This window comes from Musa acuminata, chromosome BXJ3-3, assembly GCF_036884655.1.
Source record: "Musa acuminata AAA Group cultivar baxijiao chromosome BXJ3-3, Cavendish_Baxijiao_AAA, whole genome shotgun sequence".
NCBI classification, from domain to species: domain Eukaryota; kingdom Viridiplantae; phylum Streptophyta; class Magnoliopsida; order Zingiberales; family Musaceae; genus Musa; species Musa acuminata.
This window is the reverse complement of record NC_088351.1, coordinates 23,902,501-23,913,617: the sequence shown is the minus strand read 5'-3', so window position 1 is coordinate 23,913,617 and position 11,117 is coordinate 23,902,501. Positions and strand designations below refer to the sequence as shown.

Sequence of the window (11,117 nt, the reverse complement as noted above, 5' to 3'; positions counted from 1 at the left end):
TTTTGGGTATAAGTGTTTTATCTTGAATGAAAAAGATGCTTTAGAAAAATTTGATGCTAAATCCGATGAAGAAATTTTTCTTGGCTATTCTTTTATTTCTAAAGCATTTCATTTCTTTAATAAAAGAACTTTGATTATAGAAGAATCTATTCATATTGTTTTTAATGAAGTTTCTAAAGTTAAGAAAAATGATTTTGATGATGATGTTAATTTTGATGCTTTGAATTTAAATGAAACCATTTCTTTATCTAACAACTTGGATGTATCTACTTCCGTAACATCCTTACCCAAGGTTTGGAAGTATGTAGATGCTCATCCTAAGGAGCTAATCATAGGAGACACATCTAAAGGGGTTCAAACTCGTTCCTCTCTTAAGAATTTTTATGCAAACGTCACCTTTCTCTCCCAAATTAAACCTAAATGCATTAATGAGGCCTTGAAAGATGATTCATGGGTCATCACAATTCAAGATGAGTTAAACCAATTTGAGAGAAATGAGGTGTGGAAGTTTGTTCCTAGGCCAAATGATCATTTAGTTATTAGTACTAAATGGGTCTTTAGAAACAAGTAAGATGAATTTGGTATCGTGATTTGAAATAATGCTAGATTAGTAGCCAAAGGTTTCAACTAAGAAGAAAGGATCGATTATGAAGAGATCTTCACTCCTGTGGCACGATTAGAAACCATAAGGATGCTCCTTGCTTGTGCTAGTAGTAATAATTTTAAGTTGTTTCAAATGGATGTTAAAAGTGCTTTTCTTAATGGCTTTATTTCCGAAGAAGTTTATGTTAAACAACCCCCCAGGTTTGAGAATAATAATCTCCCTAATTATATATTTAAATTGACTAAAGCTTCTTTATGGATTAAAACAAGCCCCAAGGGCTTGGTATGAGAGACTTAGCTCATTTCTTATCAAAAATAATTTCTCTAAAGGCAAGGTCGATACTATATTGTTTATCAAAAATTTTAAAAATAATTTTTTTATTATTCAAATTTATATTGATGATATTATTTTCGGTTCCACGAATGAATCTTTATGCGAGTCATTTGCCAAAAGTATGAGTCTAGAGTTTGAAATAAGCCTAATGGGGGAACTAACCTTTTTTTTTAGGCTTATAAATTAAATAACTTAACAATGGTATATTTCTTAGTCAAACAAAATATGTTTTAGATTTACTAAAAAGGTTTAATATGGATAGCTCAAAAGCTATCAATACTCCTATGAGCACATCCACTAAGTTAGACATTGATAATAGGAAGTTTACTATACCTCACTACAACTAGATCGGATATCATGTTTAGTGTAGAACTTTGTGCTAGGTTTTAATCTAATCCTAAGATATCTTATCTTAAAGTAGTTAAGAGAATACTTAGATATCTTAAAGGAACCATAAATCTAGGATTATGGTATCTAAAATCTGAAAATTTTGAGCTAATTGCTTATGCTGATGCGGATTTTGCTAGATGTAGATTAGATAGAAAAAGCACATCTGGAACATGTCAATTTTTAGGACACGCACTTGTTTCTTAGTCTTCCAAAAAATAAAATTCGGTTGCAACATTTACAACCGAAGCTGAGTACATTACAACTAGTACATGTTGTGCACAAGTTGTATGGATGAAAAACACTTTAGAGGATTATAAGATTTGTCTTAAAAATATTTTCATAAAATGTGATAACACAAGTGTAATATGTTTAACAAAAAATCTCATTCAACACTCTAGAACTAAACATATTGATATTAGGCTGGATATCATGTTTAGTGTAGGACTTTGTGCTAGGTTTTAATCTAATCCTAAGATATCTCATAAAGCAATTAAGAGAATACATAGATATCTTAAAGGAACCACAAATCTAAGATTATGATATCCAAAATCCGAGAACTTTGAGCTAATTGCTTATGCTGATGCGGATTTTGCTGGATGTAGATTAGATAGAAAAAGTACATCCGAAACATGTCAATTTTTAGGACACGTACTTGTTTCTTGTTCTTCCAGGAAACAAAATTCGGTTGCACTATCTACAACCGAAGCCAAGTACATTGCAGCTAGTGCATGTTGGGCACAAGTTGTGTGGATGAAAAACACTTTAGAAGATTATAAGATTCATCTTAAAAATATTTTCATAAAATGTGATAACACAAGTGCAATATATTTAACAAAAAATCTCATTCAACATTCTAGAACTAAACATATTGATATTATGCATTACTCTATGCGAGATCATGTTAATAATTATGATGTAATCTTAGAGTTTATTGATACGAAACATCAATTAGCCGATATTTTTACAAAGCCCTTAAGTGAAGAACAATTTGATTTTATTAGAAGAGAATTGGGAATGTTAATTTGTCCGAATGCATAAATTTATTAAATTTTAGTTTTGGACTTTCTTGATTCTTTGGATCACTCACTTAAATTCTGTGCTAATAATTTTACATGATGATAAGGTTGTGTGCTTCAATAAATTGTTTACTTTGATGTTGGAATTTTGTGCTTTGATGTTGAAAGTTTCTATGATATTGTGATCCCTTTAAATGATAAGCATGTTATCATACAATGATGCAATATCAGGTTTACTTTGATGATTATGATTTCTATTGAATATTGAGAAGTTTTAATCATACATCATATTCTTAACTTTTGAGTACTACAAGCACTAATGATATTACCTCATACAAGTAGTGATGAAAGGCTATGACAAAATATTTTATAAATGCATGAAGTTTTTATACATATCTTGATGTTTGATTCATGGAAATCATTGACAAATGCATCTCTGGCAGATTTCACTCTTATGAATTTTTAATGAGAAATGGATTTGATGTAATGCTCTTCTCACTATGAAGTTTTATTCCTGAATTTCTCCTTCATATGATACTTCTCTCCCATGAATTCTTGTCATGAAAATTGAAGGAATTCCAATGGATATATTAATCCTTGAAAGATGAATTCTTGTGTGTGATAATTTTCGTGGGGATTTGATTTTATATGGATATCTCGATCCTTTTCATGAATCCCTTCTCTTTGTTAAAATGAAAGCATGTTTTAATGTTTTTGACTTGATTCAAATAATTTCACAAACTTAGTTCTTAATAGATTCCCTCCTTACTTTCTTTCCTTTTCTTCATGCAAAATTGTGATGATAAGAGGGAGAAGTTGTTAGAATCTATCGCCTTAATGTTGATAACATTTAATGATGAGAACTTTTGAGTGTGAAACTTGCTTGATTTTTTTTTTACCACACTTGCATTGTTGAACTATTCTCCTTTTTATTGATGATAAAGGGGGAGAAATAATACCAAAATATGATAAATTTATGACAAATGTATGCAATGTATTTCATCATATATACTTGAAATATTTGCTTGATAAATTTCTTTCATTATGATAAGATATCTAGAGCTTAACTTGCTCTTTTATAATTGATATCTTGCCATAGAATGATGAATTGCTATCTTTGTCATCTTTCATATTTGAAATATCATACTTAAAAATGAATGTCATGCCTTGACATCGTTTTGATAAATACTTGGCATCGTATTTTGAGAATGATAGATTATGAGAGGAATCATGACGTGCATATTGATAAGTTTAATTAAATTATCGGTTTGTTTCTTGAATTCAAAAGCCTTGAATTCAAGAATGTCTTTTCTCAAGTATGGCATATAGATAGGGAGAGTTAAGGTTAACTCTGTCATCAATTGATTATCATCATCAAAAAGGGGGAGATTGTTGAATCTCGAATTTTGATGATGAAGTCAATTGTAAATTGTTTGACCTAATCTATATGTTGAGAAAAGTGTACAGGATTAACTATGATAGTAGTAAGATATAAAGTAAGTGTTATGCCGGAGTCAAGATCGAGATCTCATTGGGAGTTCAAGAGTTCGACGGAAGTCCAAACGTTCGTCGAAAGTTCTGTCGGAACCAACCGAGAAGTCTAAGAGCTTGCTAAAGAAGCTCATCGGAACTCACCAAGAAGAAGATCATCGTAAAGTCTAGGAGCTTGCCGGAAGTCCACTAGAATATTGTCGAGAGTTCGTCGGATGTTCATCGAAAGTACGCCGAAAGCTCGTCGGAAGAGCAATTAACGCACCGGAATAAGAAGCACTATAAATTATGTCTTAATTATAGTATAAATTAAGTGAGGATTGAAGGTGATCCCACTAACATAATTAGGGGCCAACTGGGCCCTTAACAGGGCTGAATTGGGCTGAATTGAGCACCCAATTAGCCCCTGAAAGTATGGCCGACGGTGGCACTGCCCGGAAGGTAGTGCCCCTGGATTTCTGGGCAATGGTACCGCTCGCAGCAGTGCTGCCAACGGTGGTACCGCCCTTTTTCGGCGGTGGTAGTACCGCTCAGTAACGGCGGTGGTACTACTAGTACCCCGGATTCCGAGAATATGACACTTATTTGCTCCAATTTTATAGCTATTGGGACCTATAAAAACTTTATCATTTTCTGCATGAAAGAGCACGAAAGTAATGGCTTAATCTTAAATTCTTGAGTTATAAAAGTGTTGTAAAAGTTAGAATTCTCCTCCTTTATCTCTTAGTCTTGTAACTATCTAAGAAAGAGGAGTGAGACATGTAAGGATTATCTCTTAAACCCGGGAAAAGGAGAAAGTGTTGTAAAGAGGTGTTCGGTCTTCACTTATTGAAGGAAGGCCTTTAGTGGATGCTGGTGACCTCGTTGGAGGAGGAATCCAAAAGTGGATTTAGGTCACCTTGACCGAACTACTCTAAATTCCGGTATACTTTTCATTTGTGTAATTTACTTTATTGTAAATCTCCTTAATCTTCTCTTGCACTTTTACGAAAGCTTTCAAGTTCAACTTCTCTCCGAAATAGATTGAATCGAAACTATTTTCGTCGGAATTGGTTTTAAACGAAACGAACAATTTTCTGAAATCGTGAAAGTTTTCCACTGTACTAATTCACCCCCCTCTCTTAGTGCTGCTCTTAATCCTAACAGTATGTTATAGAAATGGAGACAATATAAGTATATAGCACTATTTCTTTTATGAACCAATTAATGATCTTAAGCCTACTTATTTTGATGAAGCCAAAGGTGTTAAAGTGTGGGAGGATACCATAATTGAAGAAATGAATGTTGTTTATAAAAATGAAACTCGGGATCTTCTATCAAAACTTATTGATTTTCATGAGGAATTTGGTGATACTTTTTATTTGCATAAGCTTATTCTTAAATTCGATCGTCATATGGTTGTTGGGCCTTTTGTACGAAGCCTAGTTAGAGATTTTAGTGGTCTTCCATCTACTATGTTTGGATCAAGCTCTAGGTCAAGAGGTATTCTAGATGATCCTATAAGTTTTCGAATGAAGCAACTTGATTTAGATAGATTTCGAAAAGTATAAGATATGATATGGATGATAACATTCATATGCACATTTGAAAACACTTTGGTTAAGATCATATTTCTTTAAATCCTAAATCAAGCAGGGATTTATCTCCAAAGGTATACTTTTATCTCCAAAGATATATTTTAAATGAGAGTGTTAAGAAGTTAAAATATATTTTTTTAAATTATAAATTAATATTTTATATTTTAAATGAGATTAGATAAAGTATTATGGATAATGAACTCTTAGTTTAAAATATATTTTAAAATATATTTTAAAATATATTTTAAAATATTTCAAATAATGTTAGATAAGAGTTATAGAGATTAAGAACTCTTATATTTTATATTTATAAATAGATGGTATCTCAATTCAAGCCTTAAGTATTCAAGTTAAGTTCATTTATAAGTATTTTTCTTGATAAATTTAATATAAAAAATTCATCTTGATTTCTTCTTCTTATATTTAGTTTGATTTTAGACTAGTAATAGCTTATTATTACTATTTGAGAAAAAATTTCACTTAAATATGATATTCCTTTTCATCACACAACCAACTCCATCCAAAGAAAAAAAAAAAAAAACCAAAAGCTACTGCCTTTACTGAAGAATAAAAACTGAACTTTACCTGTGAAGTTGCACCATATCTCGACAAGAAACCCCACGGAGAAAGCAAAATGGAAAGGGAAGCGGTAGAGAGACAAAGCCAAGGAGCAAAAGTTCTGGAATCGGGAAAAGGACGCTGGGCAAGATGGGTCTTTCCTTGGAAAGTGGTAGAGAGACAAAGTCTGGTAGAAACAGTGAGCACAAGGAGACAACTACTCCAAACCCCACTTGGAAAACAGTGAGAAGTTCTCTTTCCTTTTACTTAATCCACAGTTTATCCTTCTTTTATCGTGGAGGGTTCTCATCTCTGCTCCAATCAGTTGAGGAAGTTGTTGGGAGTCATCATTGCCGATGATCATCAAGCCTTGTTACCCTGTGACGCGTGTCAGACTTCGTGACACTAAGACGTCATGTTGACGTGACACAGAAAAAGGCCGGCACCGGATGTACGACGCCGTGGGTCCCGGTAACGAGCCACGAATAAAAATGCTTATCGCGAGTGGCGAGCAAAGTGTGGATCTCTCATATGATTGGTGAATCATCCCTGACAGAGGATCTTTCCCTTCGTTAGCATAGTGAGAGTGCACATCCCCATGCGCGTGGGGGACCAATTCATGCCCTCGGCTTACTCCCTGTATCAGCTGATGCATCAATCACCCTTGTAGATGAGTGTTGTTGTTGATCAGATCATACGTGATGGGGAGTCATCACTCCTAATACATGTGGCAGTGTTCTCTTGACTATGTAAATACGTTGAATAATGTGGCACTCATACCTCGTGAGTGCCATTTAAAGCGAAACAGTATGTGAACACGACGCCTTTTTCCCATCTAACTCCGAGCGGGGCCCACTCCCTGTCGACGAATGGACGATCACCAGCACGCGAACCGCATCAACGGTGGAGAAGAATCCGCTTAGGCCCGTACCTAACCGAGAAACAAACGGCCCTCCTTTCTCCACGTGTTACTCTCGATGCATTATTAGGGCCGAGATCCAACGGCCCCTAGCACTCCTCCTTCGTCCCACTTCCACCCTCTGGTGCGCTCTCGGCTCTCGTTTCCTCCGGTCCCCGTTCCTCCGGCGGCAAGAAACTCCAATCGATCGATCCTTTGGTGGCTTCAACTTACACCTGTTTGACTCGAAAAATCTCTCCGTTCTTCCGTTTTCTCTTTGTTTATCATTGGAATTTCGTGTTCTCTGAACCCTGGTCGTTTGGGGTTCCGGCTTCGAGTTCTTCCGGCTTTTAGTCAAAGAGATCAGATATTGGTGTTCTTCCCGATCCCTGCTCTACAGATTAATCTCCCTGTGTCTAGCTACGAGGTCGAATCTTGTACCCCTGGAACCAAAACCCGTGGTTCTAATCCACGATTCCTTCAAATGCTACGCTCCAAATTTCGTTCAATTTGTGGAAACATTACCATAGGACATCACTGCGTCTAGTTCTGATTTCCAGTGAATTCCCATCGGAACACTGTTGGAAGCTCCAATTTCTGGAGAAACTGCGACCTTGATTGATGGTGGATTCAGATAACGAGTCCGGTGGACAGAACCACGCGGCGGGGAGAGGCGAACTCTGTTCGCCTCGGGAACAGGACCGGTTCCTGCCCATCGCGAATGTTGGCAGGATCATGAAGAAGGCACTCCCGGCCAACGCGAAGATCTCCAAGGACGCCAAAGAGACGGTGCAGGAGTGCGTGTCGGAGTTCATCAGCTTCATCACTGGCGAGGCCTCCGAAAAGTGCCAGCGAGAGAAGCGCAAGACCGTCAACGGCGACGACCTCATCTGGGCCATGACCACCCTGGGCTTCGAAGATTACGTCCAGCCCCTGAAGGTGTACCTGCAGAAGTTCCGGGAGTTGGAGGGCGAGAAGTTGGTATCGTCGGGCTTCCACAAGGATTCGGGTGGCAGCGGTGGGAGCACGGGAGGTATCGGGAGCATTGATCGCGGCTTTAGTGCCGGCGGCAGCAGCAGCGTAGGAGCGTACGGTAGCGCGGGTGGGATGATGATGGCGATGAGACAGCCACTGCATGGTCCTTCGTACGGCCATCAGGTTGGAAAGGCCAGCTCAGGCGGCCGGGGTTCTTCGTCTTCGTCAGCAGGGATTGGCAGGCACGGCTGAGTCTGATCACAAAGACTGTGCATGTAGGGATGCGATTTCTGGTTTGGGCATTTGTCACCGTCGATGCAACCGCTAATGGTCGCGCTGTAGATTGATTTATCTTTTCGGACTCGAATTTAGGTGTGCATGTTTTCCAACACGCTGTGATGGTTTATTCGCTTCGCTTTACGTGCATTATGGTGTGATTTAGCTTTCATTCAGCGAAACATATAACATAATTTTGATTAATTCATTCAATCAAAGACCCTCCCTGATTATCAAATCCATCTTGACTTTTATTTTAATTTTGACTCGTTTACAGCAACTTTTTATACTGTCATACCTAATATAGCATTAAATACTAAGTCTGAGTTAAAATATTCATGATTAAAATTTTAAGTTTTTTTATGTTACCATCTGATTCTTTGAATGAATCATCAATGATATATTATGATTATCTAACGTTGTTTTATTATGATTATGATTTATTTATTTATTTATTTATTTATTTATTATTATTATTATTATTATTATCTAACAGTGTCTCCAAAGAAATCCAGAAGGAATATGAGTGATTAGGTCAATAGTGGAGACCAGACCAAGTCCACAATCATTACGCATACAAGGACGAACGACTCTTACCCTCCACGTCCTCATTGGATCAAGGAGACGTGTGTGGCGGAATCATAGTCCCCGAGCTACCTTTCGTTGACCAGAAACTCTACAAGCTTGCTCTTTTTGGATGAACCTAGCAAGGATTTTAATTTCTATTACGGGCAAATTATTTGATCCAACTCAACTTCGAATGGAGTTCTATATTCATAGTTGTCAAAGAAAACATTCATTAAAATATATTAATTTCGGAGGAATATGTTGGGATTCTAACTAGTCATAAATGACTGCAGAGACACTATATATATATATATATATATATCGCATTACGACTTGGATTCTGATTTAGACAGCGGCAGCTCACATGTGTAAAAGAATCTTTCAAGGTTGACAAACAGATAAAAGATCCGACGGCTCCAAGCAGCGGATCAGATGATGAAGGCGTCCCGCTTTGACTCCATCCCTTCCCGCCACAAACCTACCACATCCGCTGCCAGCCGTTACCATCCACGTGTCCCCGCGTCGTGACCCCCTTCACGCCGCGGCCTTTTTAGGCGACCCTTGGGGCCTCAATCTCCTCCCCTATTGCTTCCGGCGATCTGATTTTTGGCATTATTTTCTCCTAATTAAATAGCTCAGAGAAACAAGTACCTCGAATTTTTAGCGGGATATTTGCTTCGGACGACGAGGTGATAACAAAGATGCCTTTTTGTGATTCGAGCGAGAATGGGACGAGAATTTTCTACCGGAGATTTGGGTATGGGAGCACCAAAGTCCTCCTAATTATCGGTAGGTTTTTTCGGGATTTTTGGTTTCGGTGAGGAAAATTACGTGTTTGGATAGTTAAAAGCTCGGATTTTGATGACGAGTTTTGTTCGGTTGTGGTTTCGGTGTAGGATTGGCAGCGACGCACGATTCGTGGGGGCCTCAGATAAAGGGGTTGACGGGAGCGGTGGAGCCCAACGATGAGGAGCCGGAGGCGGCGGTGATTGCCGGCGATGGGGGATTGGACGGCCTCCAAGAAGGGATCGAGGTGTGCTGCTTCGATAACCGTGGGGTGGGTCGGAGCTCTGTGCCCGCCAACAAATCTGAATACTCGTAAGTTATTTTTTTCTGGATAAATCTTTCTTTTCCTTTTTTTTTTCTTTTTGGCCGAATCTTTGGGTTCATATGTAGGGATAGATTCAAGTGCGATTTTGTCGTCGGCCATCAATTTTTTTGTCGAATTAGGATTCTTTATCTGAGAAGGAACAAAAAGGTTGGTTGCCAATTTGATCCTTTAGGCAAGAACACAAATTAGCAGACGTTTTATTCTTTTTCTCTTTGGTCTTTATCCAAATTTTTGGGGAGCTCGTTTATATCATTCAATCATCATTCTTTTAATTTCAAAAGCATGATAAGTTTAGGTTCATGGAGAATGTGTAACTCAGGGGGAACTAATGCATCGTTTCCTGGATTGCAGAACGACTATAATGGCAAAGGATGCCCTTGCTCTATTGGATCATCTTGGCTGGAGAAAAGCTCATGTCTTCGGTCACTCGATGGGTGAGATGAGTTGGTCTCGTTTATCCTGTAATGCATTCTTGATGTTGTAGCACCAGATCGTCTCTGTTAAATCAGGGCAATAAGTTTCTGGCATATATGCTGGCAGAGTCTCATCTTTCATGCAATCTGTGCTGATTGAACTCAGGAGCAATGATAGCCTGCAAATTGGCAGCTTTGGCACCTGAGAGGATTTGCTCATTGGCATTGCTCAATGTCACTGGTGGTGGTTTCGAGTGCTTTCCAAAGGTGTGTTTGCATTTTATTGACTATTAAGACATGTTTTTACGGCTGCAAGCACCATTTAGTCAAAAATGTATATGTTGTTTCCTGATGCAGATTGATCGACAAATGATGTCCCTGGCATTTCGTTTCTTAAGAGCAAGAACCCCAGAGCAAAGAGCTCTCGTTGATTTGGAAACTCATTACACAAAGGTCAGTCAATGCAGCCATGATCTGTATATCCATCTTAGGTAAACGATAGAGAAATCCTTTCGGTCAATCATTCATCGACTTCGTGTTTTGTGTTGTACGTAGGAATATCTTGATGAGCACGTTGGATCATGTACAAGAAGGGATATTCTTTATCAAGTAAGTGGAGTTACTATGATAATCGAATATCTTATGCTCGAATTTACTCGTTTTATCGTTACTCTATTGAGGTAAAGCGTTTAAAAGACATAAAAGCTTTAAGTCTGAGATTTAATTGTTCAAACCAGCATTGTCGTTCTATCGACAACAAATGTATAATCATTTAATCATGGAAATATATTACGAATCATGTTGATGGAACCAGCGAACAAGAACAATATGAAGAATAATATGCCGAGTTTGATCTCCGAAAGTTTAACCTGCGGACCGTATATGTATTCTATGTTCGTTTCACTCTC

General features: G+C 37.7%; 2 protein-coding genes across 2 annotated transcripts in view; both read left to right on the top strand.

Moving 5' to 3' along the window:
* The first annotated feature begins 6,975 nt into the window (after nt 1-6,975).
* LOC135633099 (nuclear transcription factor Y subunit B-3-like) lies at nt 6,976-8,233 on the top strand. Its single transcript, XM_065142192.1, has one exon. It carries the CDS (start codon nt 7,489-7,491, stop codon nt 8,092-8,094), a length of 606 nt encoding a protein of 201 aa, XP_064998264.1. The 5' UTR covers nt 6,976-7,488; the 3' UTR covers nt 8,095-8,233.
* Nucleotides 8,234-9,260: 1,027 nt separating this feature from the next.
* Nucleotides 9,261-11,117, top strand: part of LOC135634395 (uncharacterized) — a 3,400-nt gene continuing 1,543 nt past the window's right edge. The window contains exons 1-6 of the mRNA XM_065144827.1: nt 9,261-9,474; nt 9,582-9,783; nt 10,148-10,230; nt 10,376-10,476; nt 10,567-10,662; nt 10,765-10,818. Coding sequence (XP_065000899.1) covers nt 9,387-9,474; nt 9,582-9,783; nt 10,148-10,230; nt 10,376-10,476; nt 10,567-10,662; nt 10,765-10,818 — 624 coding nt within the window. The 5' untranslated portion in view covers nt 9,261-9,386. The remainder of the gene's footprint in view (nt 9,475-9,581; nt 9,784-10,147; nt 10,231-10,375; nt 10,477-10,566; nt 10,663-10,764; nt 10,819-11,117) is intronic.